General features: G+C 44.3%; 1 protein-coding gene across 1 annotated transcript in view; it reads right to left on the minus strand.

Annotated features, from left to right (window-relative positions):
• Positions 1-227: 227 nt before the first annotated feature.
• The window catches only part of LOC140466616 (C-type lectin-like), a 36,056-nt gene continuing 21,709 nt past the window's right edge, over positions 228-14,574 (minus strand). The window contains exons 4-6 of the mRNA XM_072562065.1: positions 5,489-5,629; positions 4,980-5,088; positions 228-316 (exon numbers count right to left, since the gene is read on the minus strand). Coding sequence (XP_072418166.1) covers positions 228-316; positions 4,980-5,088; positions 5,489-5,629 — 339 coding nt within the window. The remainder of the gene's footprint in view (positions 317-4,979; positions 5,089-5,488; positions 5,630-14,574) is intronic.

Raw genomic sequence — 14,574 nt, forward strand, 5'->3', positions numbered from 1 at the left:
TCTCCTCCCCAGTATAGGATTGAAAGGACAGATGGGTAGAAAGCATCAGTGGGACAGGAAGGCTGCTATAGTCTCACAGTAACAAACACATAACTCTTGATGCAATTTTTATACTTGGCTGAGAAACTAAGTCAGTACAGTCCTCATTGGCTGTGACCACAACTACAAGCAGATTGAGGCACTACATCCACTCCCAGACAGGATCCGTGGAGCAGCGATAGACTCTTTTAGTAGCAGCAGGGACGCACCAGTTTGTAGGAGCAAAGGAAAGCCATTTTCAAGTTGCATGACGCATCATTCCAGTAAAATGAATTTTCTGAAGGAAAGAAAGAAGATTCCAGTAAATAAGACAGCTATTTCTGTGATTGGTTCAGTCTCTGTTATCGGGAGCACCAATGATCTTGTTCTTATTTAGGATATTCATCATAATCTGAAATTTGCTGGGTCAGCCACAATGAGAAAAAGAAATATATGAAGCTTGTGCTACTGAAAGATCAATTGGTTTGATGATGGTTTCACTATTCTCTGAAGGGATGAGTGTTTGGATGAAATATTGTGAGGGTTGTTACTGTATCTGGCTGAAGTTCTGATTTAAAACAGACACAGTGGGTTGTGATTGTAACGATGTCAGCCAGGTGGATCTCATAGAATAAGAGTTCACTGATTGGGCTGTTATTCTGGATCAGATGTTCTCAGGGAAATGCACGACAGAAATGTGGAGGTTGTTTCGGAAGCACCCGCTGATAGTGCTGGACAGGGTTGTCCCACTGAGGCAAGGAAGGGATGGTTGGGTGAAGGAACCTTGGCTGATAAGGAATATGGAGGGAACTTGCAACAGGAATCAGAGGAAGTAGAGGAGGTCCTTAATGAATATTTAGCTTCAGTTTTCACTACTGAGAGGGACCTTGACATTTCTGAGGATAGCATCAAACAGACTGATATGGTAGAATTGGTTGATGTTAGGAAGGAGGATGTGCTGAAAACTTTGAAAAACATAAGAATAGATATGTCCCCTGGCCAGACAGGATGTACCCTAAGTTACTTTAACAAGTGAAGGAAGAGATTGCTGTGCCTTTGGCGATGATCTTTGCATCTTTACTGTCCACTGTAGCTCCAGATGATTGGAGCGTGGCAAATGGAATTCCTTTGTTCAAGAAAGGGAATAGTGATAACCCTGGGAATTACAGACCAGTCAGTCTTACATCAGTGGTAGGCAAAGGATTGGAGAGGATTCTGAGAGACAGGATTTATGATTACTTGGAAAACCATTGTTTGATCTGAGAGAGTCAACGTGGCTTTGTTAGAGGTAATGCTTCACAAACCTTATTGAATTCTTTGAGGATGTGACAAAACACGCTGATGAAGGTAGTGCAGTGGATGTGGTGTACATGAATTTTAGCAAGGCGTTTGATAAAGTAACAATGATAGGCTCAATCAGAAAGTAAGGAGGCATGGGATACAGGGACATTTGGCTGCCTGTATCAGACAGAATTGGCTGGCCCATAGAAGACAGAGGGTGATGGTAAATGTAAAGTATTCAGCCTGGAGCTCGGTGATCAGTGATGTTCCACAGGGATCAATTCTAGGACACTGCTGTTTGTAATTTTTAAAAATGTCTTGGATAAGGAAGTGGAACATTGAGTTAGTAAGTTTACCGATGACATGAACATTGGTGGAGTGGTGGATGATGCGGAGGGGTGTTGTAGGTTGCAATGGGACATTGACAGAATGCAGAACTGGGCTGAGAAATGGCAGATGGAGTTCAACCTGGAAAAGTGTGAAGTGATTCATTTTGTAAGTTTGAATTTGAATGCAAAATACAGGGTTAAAGGCAGGTTTCTTAGCAGTATGAAGGAACAGAGGGATCTTGGGGTCCATGTCCATAGATCTCTTAAAGTTGCCATCAAAGTTGATAGGGTTGTTAAGAAGGTGTATGGTGTGTTGGCTTTCATTTGCAGACAAATTGAGTTGAAGAGCTGGGAGGTTATGCTGCAGTTCTACTGAAACCTGGTTAGACCACAGCTGTGTTCAGTTCTGATCGCCTCATTATCGGAAAGATGTGGAAGATTTAGAGACGGTGCAGAGGTGATTTACCAGGATGCTGCCTGGGCTGTAGGGCATGTCTTATGAAGAAAGATTAAGGGAGCCAGCACTTTTCTCATTGGAGTGAAGAAGGATGAGAGATGACATGATAGAAGTGTACAAGATATTGAGAGGTATAGATAGAGTGGATAGCCAGAGACTTTTTCCCATGGTGGAAATGTCTAACATGAGGGATCATAATCTTAAGGTAATTAGAGGAAGGTTTAGGAGAGTTATCAGAGGTATGTTCTTTACACAGAGTGATAAGTACATGGAATGCAGTGCCAGCAGTGGTAGTAGACTCAGATACTTTAGGGGCACTTAAGCGACTCAAAGAACGTTTGCCCAAATTGTCGATTCTCCTGCTCTCAGATGCTGCCTGACCTGCTGCGCTTTTCCAGCACCACACTCTCGACATGGCTGGTACAATATTGAGGGCCATAGGGCTTGTACTGTGCAGCACTGTTTTATGTTCCATGTTCTTGGATCAATCAGGGAGCCCTGGCTGACAGGTAAGAACAGGAGTGTCAGATGTCCTGTGCACTCTGAGAGCTGGCTTTGAGGGAGCTGGATCAATATCAAGGAAACAACAAGGACAGAATGCCCCTGGTGCTCACCTTCCACCCTACCAACCTTTGCATAAACCAAATAATCTGCCAACATTTCCGCCACCTCCAAACAGACCCCACCACCAGGGATATATTTCCCTCTCCACCCCTTTCCACCTTCTGCAAAGACCGTTCCCTCTGTGACTACCTGGTCAGGTCCACGCCCCCCTACAACCCACCCTCCCATCCTGGCACTTTCCCCTGCTACCGCAGGAACTGTAAAACCTGCGCCCACACCTCCTCCCTCACCTCTATCCAAGGCCCTAAAGGAGCCTTCCACATCCATCAAAGTTTTACTTGCACATCCACTAATATCATTTATTGTATCCGTTGCTCCCGATGCGGTCTTCTCTACATTGGGGAAACCGGGCGCCTCCTAGCAGAGCGCTTTAGGAAACATCTCTGGGACACCCGCACCAATCAACCATACCGCCCCGTGGCCCAACATTTCAACTCCCCTTCCCACTTTGCCGAGGACATGGAGGTCCTGGGCCTCCTTCACCGCCGCTCCCTCACCACCTGACGCCTGGAGGAAGAACGCCTCATCTTCCGCCTCGGAACACTTCAACCGCAGGGCATCAATGTGGACTTCAACAGTTTCCTCATTTCCCCTTCCCCCACCTCACCCTAGTTCCAAACTTCCAGCTCAGCACTGTCCCTGTGACTTGTCTGGACTTGTCCTACCTGCCTATCTCCTTTTCCACCTATCCACTCCACCCTCTCCTCCCTGACCTATCACCTTCATCTCCTCCCCCACTCACCTATTGTACTCTGTGCTACTCTCTCCCCACCCCCACCCTCCTCTAGCTTATCTCTCCATGCTTCAGGCTCACCGCCTTTATTCCTGATGAAGGGCTTTTGCCCGAAACGTCGATTTCGCTGCTCCTTGGATGCTGCCTGAACTGCTGTGCTCTTCCAGCACCACTAATCCAGAATCTGGTTTCCAGCATCTGCAGTCATTGTTTTTAACTCGTGGATCAATATCAAGGTCTGTCCACCTCTAAAGAATAGATAACAGGGTGATGGGGATACCAGCCTCTTTGAAGTTATCTCAGAGTGCACGGGAGGTGTGATCACCTTTTGGCAATAAGCCACAAGGTTATGCTGCTTAAATGTCAGATGGTTCATTAAATGACACCAATGCTGCAAGAAAATAGCTTCTATGAAAAACCTGAACAGACTGGTCTGAGGTCAAGGTTCATTGAAGTTGAACTTTCCAGAGAAAAAAAGCAATTATCTTACTGAGTGGAAGATGAACAGACTGTGTCAGATGACACTGTTGTGATGTTTGCCCATGATCAAACTGACCAATCACTAAAGACAGGACAGTGTCAAGGTTTGATCACACTGGCTGCTGACAAGGAAATGGGGTATAAGGGAATGAGCCCCAGGGCGATAGCGAGCTCTCTCAGGAACAGGAGTTGTCTGATCACCGGCTGGAGCAGGCTGAGATGGAGCAGGCTGATCACATGTTACAGTCTGATCCTTGGACAGGTCCATGTTATCTGGGTCACTTGTGATTCTAAGTACAAGGGTCAGCTTGTGAAGTAATCCTATTCTTGCTTCGATTTGTCATGGACCTTTCTTCAAGAAAGGGCAACTGAGTCTATCTCATTGTAGATATACAGAGTAAACCAGGCAGACTATGATAGGTAGGAATAAAAGCCGTCAAGGTGTAGAGTTTGTAAATAGTCTGGGATACTTCCTAATTTTATTCTGGACTGGATTCTCCTGTGTATGTGAACAGGAAAGACTCACCACAGGGTTAAACAGTCTCTGTCACTGCGCCAAAGACTTCAGGTAATAGGAATAGTCAGTGGGATTTCAGTTTAGAATAATCTATCTGGATTATATAGTCTTAACTCAGGGAGTCAAATCCTGTCAAGATGGGGAGGGGTGTGTGTGGTATATTAGTAAAATGAGGCCTGGATCTGGGATGGTTGATACTGTTCCTCAGAATGTTGTGTACTGCTCACTGGGAGCACAGCTACAGTCTGGTATGTGTCAGAATCAGTTCATTAAATATGCACCAGTTCCAAGGCTGGTGTTGGTATAACCATGTCACTGTGGAACCCACAGAGGCAGGCATTTGAGCAAAAGGAGAAGACTTTAATGTTACTCCCAGGGGATGCTCTGTTCTCCAAATCTCAGCGCCCCTTACTCTCCTCCTTTTAAAAGTTTTACTTGCAAAGTGACTGCCAAGTAGAGCCCTGACAAAATCTAATTCACTGCATGGAAACATTTTCCTGAAGGCCACCCTTTCTGTCACCCTGGAATGCATTGACTTACTGAAGAAAGCGTGCACACAATCCTCTCCTCGACCATGATCATTGGGTTCACCTTCGGACCAAAACATAAAATCTGATGCAGATCCATCGATCCACAAGAAAGTCCCCTCCTGTGGAAGTAAAATCAGATTACTTACAGTGTGGAAACAGGCCCTTCGGCCCAACAAGTCCACACCGCCCCGCCGAAGCGCAACCCACCCACACCCCTACATTTACCCCTTACCTAACACTACGGGTAATTTAGAATGGCCAATTCACCTGACCTGCACATCTTTGGACTGTGGGAGGAAACTGGAGCACCTGGAGAAAACCCGCACAGACACGGGGAGAACGTGCAAACTCCACACAGACAGTCGCCTGAGGTGGGAATTGAACCCAGGTCTCTGGCGCTGTGAGGCAGCAGTGCTAACCACTGTGCCACCGTGCTGTCCCTGGATCCAGTCCAGATCATTTAAAAATATGTACTTCTCTCACCTTAATAATGTGATGTAATAACAGAAGCAAAATTACCTTGTAGGTGTCACTCAACCCGATCCAAGCTGGGCCTAAGTTGTTTTGGGATTTCTGTATCATTTCTGCAAGAACGTTATTCTGCTCCATCCAGTGCAGGGAAGCAAGATGGCCGCCTGGAGCCAGGTGTTGGCAATGCAGCTTGAGAGTAAATTACAAAGGCAACTTGTCACTTGTTAACATTTTTACAAAAGCTTTGGAATGGGACAATTGACCAGGCTCGAAATAGAAACTCTTTTATAGACAATAAAACTACAACCCCATGATTGCATGTCCACAAGGACCTGATATGGACTGACTCCAAACTTCAGTGAATGGTGCCACACTGAGGCTGAGGATTTGGGACCAATCTCATTGTGGCTTCAACCCATCAGATAGAAATGTCAGCAGCTTCTGTGTAACAGCTGATATTGGGCTGGGCTTGTGCTCAAAAGCTCTGTGGGTGACGTTGTGTTTCCTGTTCTTCCCAAGTTTTATCCACACACAGCTGTCAATCCAGATGTGGACAGTCACTGCAGTCCATGTCACTGTGCAGTGACCACATTGACAGCAACAAATTTCTCACAATGACAGACCACATTGATGCTTGTCAACTATAGATCATATCTCAGGAGATCATATGACTCAGTGATAGGTTCTTAGGAATTTAACAGGTTGTTGCTGTGGGGATTGTAAAGTTACACAATGGCTGATTCTGGTTCAAGCTCAAATGTACAGACAATGGATGATGGAGAAGAGCAGACTCTTGTCAGGGCCTGACCCACATGGGATATGGTGAGAAATGTGGCAGAAACAAATGAGAGGTCCAGCAAGAACTATATTGATATCAGGAGCAACTCTCTGCAATTTTAAACAAATTTCTCACCAATGAAGTGAGATTCTCACTGGGTTGGAGTAAATTGCCTGTGTTATGGACTAGGCCAGAACCCCTCAAAACATTTCAAAAAGGTAACCCAGACCCTAAAGTTGCTGGTTGTTTTAAGCAGGTCTTTGTGGATATTCCAGGAGTTATGGGGCTGGCCCAACCACTCAGTTTTAAACAAAGCAGGATTTATTTACAGACGACTGAATGAGTCATGAACAAAAAAGAACCAAATTTCAAATAACGAAATCTGTCTGAAATCTCAATCGGCTCCATGGCAATGTAATAATGCTGTTCCAAATACTTAAACACCCCACTGGCAAAAAAGGTAAAATCAAACACAGGTTCTTACGGGAGAGAGATGTCAGAGAGAGAGGGCCAGCATAGAGCTGTTTCTTTGACCAGCAACTTCAGATAGATAGCTTTCTCAAACCAAACCAAACCAGATTCTGAATTGGAAGAACTAACTACTCTCCTTTCATTGTTCAGGTGTTTTAAAAGAAACAGTTAAAAACCTTCCCAAATCAATATTTCCAGGCATATTGATACCTCTGCCTTTATGACCCCTTTTGAAATAAACTAAGGACAACATAACCCTGTTAAATGAGTAGCATTGTCACACGTTTCCCCCCCCCTTAAAAAAATCTGTCAATATTCAAATATGGCTTTATGTTAAAACCTCTTAATCTTCAATTGTTAGTACACTACAACACAAATAAACATTACATTGACTATCAACATGCAAGCATTCCATTTCAGTCTGTTTGCTCCTGCCACCGAATGTCTCCGTTTTTCCTCCAAGTCTCGAGAACACATCAGTAATCACATTTTCCCATCCTGCCACATGCAAGATTTCCAAATTGAATGGCTGTAACAATAAGCTCCATCTAAGCAGTCTGGAATTTTTGTCCTTAAATTTCTCCACAAACTTCACTGGGTTCTGATCAGTGTATATGATTGTCTCAGATACATTACCGGTAACATGGCACTGTCATCTTTTACGATAAATTCTGTGTCTCATGGTCCTGCTTCATGACCACCTGATGAAGTAGCAGCGCTCTGAAAGCTAGTGCTACCAAATAAACCTGTTGAACTATAACCTGGTAATATAACACTGAAATGTTGTAACACCAACACCAAGTTCAGAGTCCCCTTCTCAAATGTTGAATATTTCTACTGAAGAATGTTCAATTTCCTGGATAAATAACTGATAGATCTTTCTATTTTCTCGTTTCTCTTCCTGTAAGAGCACAGCATCAACACCCATATCACTCACATCGATACTCATCTTGAATGGTTTTGTGTAATTCGGTGCGGCTCACACTGGGGCAGTGGTTAACACAGCTTTAAGACTGTCAAATGCCTTCTGACAGTCTGCTGTCCACTGAAACTTCTTGACTTTCTTTAGCAGTTCAAGAGTGGAGCAGCCACACTGCTAAAATTTGATATGGATTTCCGATAAAATCCAAGAATTGTAGTACTGCTTATTTTGTTGATTTATGAACCAGCTCATAATCATCAGCAATTTCAGCTGCTCATCATGCCGTTTTAACTCTCGGCTCTTTCACATGAGTTCTCACAAACTCAGAAAGTGAATTTTTGAATTTCTCCAGAATAATTGGCTCTTGAAGAGCGTCATAGGTGGATAAGGACATTAAAAATAAAGTCAGAGAGACATAGAGATGTACAGCACGGAAACGGACCCATTTGTTCAACCCGTCCATGCCGACAGATATCCCAACCCAATCTCATCCCGACTGCCAGCACCTGGTCCATATCCCTCCAAACCCTTCCTATTCATACACCCATCCCAGATACCTTTTAAATGTTGCAATTTTACTTGCCTCCACCACTTCCTCTGGCTGCTCATTCCATACACATATGAAAAAGTTACCCCTTGAGTCTCTTTTATATCTTTCCCCTCTCACCATAAACCCATGCCCTCTAGATCTAGACTCCCCTACCCAGAGAAAAGACCTTGTCTATTGACCCTAGCCATGCTCCTCATGATTCTATAAACCTCTAAAAGTTCACCCCTCAGCCTTTGACACTCCAGAGAAAACAGCCCCAGCCTATTCAACCTCTCCCTCGAGCTCATATCGTACAACTCTGGTAACCTCCTTGTAAATCTTTTCTGGACCCTTTCAAGTTTCACAACATCTTTCCAATAGGAAGGAGACCAGACAAACCAATGAAAATTACTTTGTTTGATCCTTTCAAACTCAATGTAGGTTTCACCAGGGTCTTTCCTTGGATTCCTGAAATGCTGTCAGTGGGCTTGTGACACAAGTTTATATGCTCTTACAGTGTCTGTCTTCACCTCCTCATATGCCCGAGATACCGCCCCTGATAGTGATGCAAAACCCTCATGAGCTCTACCTGCAAGTTTTGTTTGGATCAACAAAACCCACATGGTCACTGGCCACTTCATTTCTTTAGCCACCTTCTCAAATGAGATGAAAAAGGCTCTTACATCCTTCTCATCAAATTTAAGCAATGTTTGAATATATTTAATCACATCCCCCAACAGGCCTTTGGTTATCATGGGTTTGTTCATCCTCACGCCCTTCCTGACTAAGCTGACCCTCAGCCTTCATCTCCATCCTTTACAGCTGATGTTCCTGTCCAAGTGCCAATTTATGAAATTCAACCTCCCTCTCCTTTCCTCCCTCTCCTTTTCTCTCTCTTCTCTCTCTTTTTTCTCTCTTTCCCTTTTTGTTCTGTTAAAGTGAGTTGTTCTTTTCCTCTTTCTGCTTTTAATCAGAATTCAAACAGTTTCATTTCTTTTACCCATTCCCTGTCTTTTGCCTCTAACTCAAGCTGTTTCATTTTCAGTTGAATTTTAGTCATCTCCAAAGATTCTGACGGTGTTTCCAGCAAATCTAAATGCTGAGCTGTTGCTGTAATTATCTCCCCTTTCCTCATGGAAGGAGGCAGCTCTAACTCCACCTTGACTGCTAATCCCAGCAGCTTTTCCTTGTCCACCTTTTGTAAAACCCCAAAGTCGCTTCTTCCACCCCCAGAAAACTCTGAGTGACTGCAAGCACCATTACTGCACCAACTCTTTAAACCAACCGAATTCAACACCTGGAACAAAAGACATTAACACCTACCACTCATTGCCTAGAGTCCAGCAACGCTAAACCCAAATTGGAACCATAGAATAAATCCTGCAGAGTCCCCAGTCTGTTATGGACCAGGCCAGACCCCCTCAAAACATTTCAAGAAGGTAGTCCAGACCCTAACTTTGCCAGTTATTTTAAGCAGGTCTATGTGGATATTCCAGGAGTGATGCAGCTGGCCCAGCCACTCAGTTTTAAATAAAACAGAATTTATTTACAGTCTACTGAATGGAATACTGAGAAAAGAGAAGCAAATTTCGAATAATGTAATCCATCTAAAAACACAAATGACTCTATGGCAAATTAATAATGCTGTTCCAAATACTTGCAATATCCCTTAAACACCCAATTGGCAAAAAAAGGTAAAATCAAACACAGGTTCTGACATGAGGGAGATGACAGAGAGAGAGGGAGGATCAGTATGGAGCTGTTTCTTTGACAAACATCTTCAGACAGACAGCTTGCTCAAACCAAACCAAACCAGAACTGGGAGAACTGGCCACTCCCCTTTCATTGCACAGATGTTTTAAAAGAAATACTTAAACACCTTCTCAAATAGGTATTTCCAGGCATATCGGGACCTTTGCCTTTCTGAAACCTTTTGAAAAAAAGCCAAGGACAACTTAACCTTGTTAAAGGAGCAGCATTGTCTCACTTATTAAGGAGGACTAACCCTTGTTAACTGCACATCTTGTCTCATTAATCTGCAGCTTCCCATCCTACAATGGCCAGGAGTAAACAAGATGCTGAAAATTGAGAACACGGAGAGTGAGTAACTGGTGACTTCAATTTATTGCTTGCTCCATTAGGACCTTCACATTGGACATTACACTCAAATATCTCTTGGCACCTTCCATGAGCACCAGCAACATGTTCCCATGTTCACACGTACTAGTATCTGACATGTCTGTGTCTAAAATCCTTCATGGTACATCTCCAATCCCATTACATTGTGCTTCTGCCTTTCAATGCTGCACCTCAGCAACACACTGACACCTACCATTGTAACGCTGCAGCAGAGACATTGTGTGCTCAGGGACAGACATCAGCTGCTGGACTGCACCAGGCTGCATCTTCAGTCTGTTGGCTCTCTGTCTGAGTGCTCACTCACTGACCCTAATTGGATGGAAACAGACAAACAGGGAAGATTGATGCAGGGATTGGCCATTTGGGCCTTTGAATGTACACTGCCATTCGATGTAAGGACCATTCAGGAAGGTTTCTTGACACAATTTGTGAACAGTCCAACCAGGAAAAGGGTGATACTGGACCTGGTTTTGGGAAATAGTCCAGCCAGGTGAGTGAAGTTTCAGTGGGGGAGCATTTTGGGAATAGTGACTATAACACTGTGAGTTTTAAGATACTTAGGGATAGGAATAACAGCAGTCCTCAGGTGAAGGTGTTAAATTGGGGGAAAGTGACCTACAACATCAGTAGGCAGGAACTGGAGAATGTGGATTGGAGACAGCTGTTTGAGGGTAAATATGCATCAGAGTGGGAGTATTTGAAATGTCAGTTGATAAGAGTTCAGGAGGAGCACATTTGACCTTGGTCAAAAAGTAAAAGAAAACATACGTGAGATCTTAGGAGGATAGGAACTGATGACATCCTTGAAGTATAAGGAAAAGAGGAAAGAACTTCAACGAGAAAATAGAAGGTCTAAAAGGAATCATGAAAAGGCATTCACAAACAGGATTAAGGAGAAGATACGGCTTTTTGTACATATATGAAAAGCAAGAGGGTAACAGCCAGGGAAAGGATTGGCCCACTCACCGACATAGGAGGGAATCTATGTGCAGAGTCAGAAGAGGTAGGTCAGATCTTAAATGAATACTTTGTGTCATTATTCACCAAAGTGAAGGAATTGGTGGAGGATGATCTCGGGGAAGGGAGTGTTGAGTTTCTTAGCCAATTTGCTATTAAAAAGCAAGAGGTATTGTGCACCTTAAAAAGTATTAAATAGACAAGCCCCTGAGTTCTGATAGAATATATCCCAGAATACTGAGGGAGGCAAGAGAACAAATTGCAGACGTCTTTGTATCCTCTTTGACCCCAGTAGGGTCCCAGAGGACTGGAGAATAGCCAATGTTGTTCATTGTTCAAGAAGGGTAATAGGGATTATCCAAGAAATTACTGTCCTGTGAGTGTCACCTCAATGGTAAGGAAATTATTGGAAGAGATTCTTAGGGACAAGTTCTATGCGTATGTTGAAGCAAATGGATTTATTAGTGATAGACAGCATGGTTTTAAGATTATAAGACATAAGGGGTAGAAATTCAGCCATTCAGCCCATCGAGTCTGCTCCACTATTCAGTCATGGCTGATAAGTTTCTCAACCCCCTTCTCCCGCTTTCTCCCTGTAACTGTTAATCCGCTTGATACCGAAGAACCTATCTATCTCAGTCTGAAAAAATACTCAATGTGAGTATCTTTTGTGTCTGGGAAATCATGCCTCACTAACTTGATCATGCTTTTGAGGTGGTGACAAAGATGATTATTGAGGGACATGTGGTTGATGTTGTCTACGTGGACTTCAGTGAAGCCTTTGACAAAGTCCCTCATGGCAGATTGGTACAAAAGGTGAAGTTACATGGGATCAGGGGTAAGTTGGCAAGATGCATACAGAACTGGCTTAGTCATAGGAGACAGAGGGTAATGGTGGAAGGATGCTTTCGGAATGGAAGGCTGTGATAGTGGTGTTCCGCAGGAATCACTGCTGGGACCTCTGCTGTTTGTGATGTTTATTTGGAGGATAACGTAGCTGGTCTAATGGGTAGGTTTGCAGGCCATGTGAAGATTGGTGGAGTTGTGGAAAATGAGGCGGATTGTCAGAGGATATAGCAGGATACAGGAGGCACGGGCAGAAAAAGGTCAGATGGAGTTTAATGCAGTAAAATGTGAGATGATGCATTTCAGAAAGCTAAGGGCAGGTGGAAATTAAACAGTGAATGGCAGAGCCTTAAAGAGTATTAATATGCAGAGGGATCTGAGTGGCCACATATCACTGAAGGTGGCAGTGTAGGTAGATAAGGTCGTACAAAAGGCTTATGAGATGCATGCCTTCAGTGGAAGGAGCATTGAGTGTAATGATAGAAAAGTTATGCTGCAGCTTTATAGAACTTTACTTAGCCCACACTTGGAATATTGCGTACGGTTCTGGTCACCACGCAACAAAAGGATGTGGATGCTTTGGAGAGGATACAGAAAAGGTTTACCAGGATGTTGCAATGGTATAGTGGATTTTAGCAATGAAGAAAGGCTGAATAGACTGGGTTTGATTTCACTCGAACACAGGAAGTTGAGGGATAACCTGATGAAAGTTCATAAGATTATGAACGATATAGATAGAGTGGAAAGTCTGAAGCTTTTTCCCAGAGTGAAGGGGTCAATTACTAGGAGAAAGTGAGGACCGCAGATGCTGGAGATCAGAGCTGAAAATGTGTTGCTGGAAAAGCGCAGCAGGTCAGGCAGTATCCAAGGAACAGGAGAATCGACGTTTCGGGCATGAGCCCTTCTTCAGGAATGAGGAAAGTGTGCCAAACCGGCTAAGATAAAAGGTAGGGAGGAGGGACTTGGGGGAGGGGTGTTGGAAATGCGATAGGTGGAAGGAGGTTAAGGTGAGGGTGATAAGGTGAGGGTGATAGGCCGGAGTGGGGGTGGGGGCGGAGAGGTCAGGAAGAAAATTGCATGTTAGGAAGGTGGTGCTGAGTTCAAGGGTTGGGACTGAGACAAGGTGGGGGTAGGGGAAATGAGGAATCTGGAGAAATTTGAGTTCATCCTTTGTGGTTGGAGGGTTCCTAGGCGGAGGATGAGACGCTCTTCCTCCAGCCGTCGTGTTGCTATGGTGTGGCGATGGAGGAGTCCAAGGACCTGCATGTCCTTGTTGAATTGGGGAGGGAGTCAATTACTACACAGGTTCAATTGACAAAGGCTCAAGGTTCATTGGGAGGGAAGTTTAAAAGAGATGTGAGGCAGGTTTTTCACACCAAGGGTAGTGAGTGCCTGGCTTACATTGCCAGAGGAGGTGGTGGAAACAGACACAATGGCTGTATTCAAGAAACACCTGGATGAATCTATGAACAGGAAGGGAATAGAGGGATACGGATCCTGTGAGTGAGAGCGGTTTTAGTACAGAAGGGCAAAATGTGCCGGCACAGGCTTGAAGGGCCAAAGGACCTGTTCCTGTGCTGTATTGTTCTTTGGTCTTTGATGTACAGTGAAAGTATGAGCCTTGGTGGGAGATGGATACATGGGTTGAGAATGAGTGTGAGGTACTAGAGAAACAATGATGGCATTTACCCTGGCAGGGATGAGAAGACCATTGCCCTCTCTCCTACACTGCTGGGCATTCCTCCAGATGGCAGAGAGTCCACTGATCGGGTTGGCAACATTGGAGTGGGCTGGCAGGGTCCGGTATCATAGTTTCCACTGACAGTGCTGGGGGTGGTTAACATCCCAACTCTGCACCTTCCCGCCACCAGGAACTCCAGGTCCCTGTCTGCAAAGGGGAGGTGCCAGATTTCCCTTTACTGCCCTGCCCCAGGACAAGAGATCTCACTCAGCTTCAATGAGAGAAACCCTCCATGAGACTCAATGAAACTGACCCTTAGCCAACAAACGTAAGATTCAGCCTGAGGGAGTAACTGCAGATTGAAAATTAACGTGGAAATTAGAAGGAAACTTATTCCCTCAGAATGAGGAGACTGCGCTGGAATCCATTACAAGTTGTTGCATTTAATTAGTACTCGTACCCAGAATTATGGGGAATGAACCTTGAGGATGCTACAATTGACAGTTTCTAAATGTTAAAAGCATTAATTCTGTCCAATCATAAGCATGTTGTTTGATTTTCAATCAGTCACTCAGAATAATGTGAGAGTCACTGAAGGAGTTTGAAGGTTGGTTAGAAAAGATGGGGACCATGGGAGACAGTCAGTAACTGAGGCCAACTCTATTTTAGCAATGCTGCAACTGCAGGAAGGCAGCTGAATACACCGAATCTGTGTCGGGGACTCCATACGAGTTGGATCACTCTGTGCTATTCCACCAAACTCAGGGAGAAGTTCAGGAATTAACAGGCAGCTCAGTGTTTGATTCAGGAG

Source organism: Chiloscyllium punctatum, chromosome 44, assembly GCF_047496795.1.
Source record: "Chiloscyllium punctatum isolate Juve2018m chromosome 44, sChiPun1.3, whole genome shotgun sequence".
Lineage (NCBI taxonomy): Eukaryota > Metazoa > Chordata > Chondrichthyes > Orectolobiformes > Hemiscylliidae > Chiloscyllium > Chiloscyllium punctatum.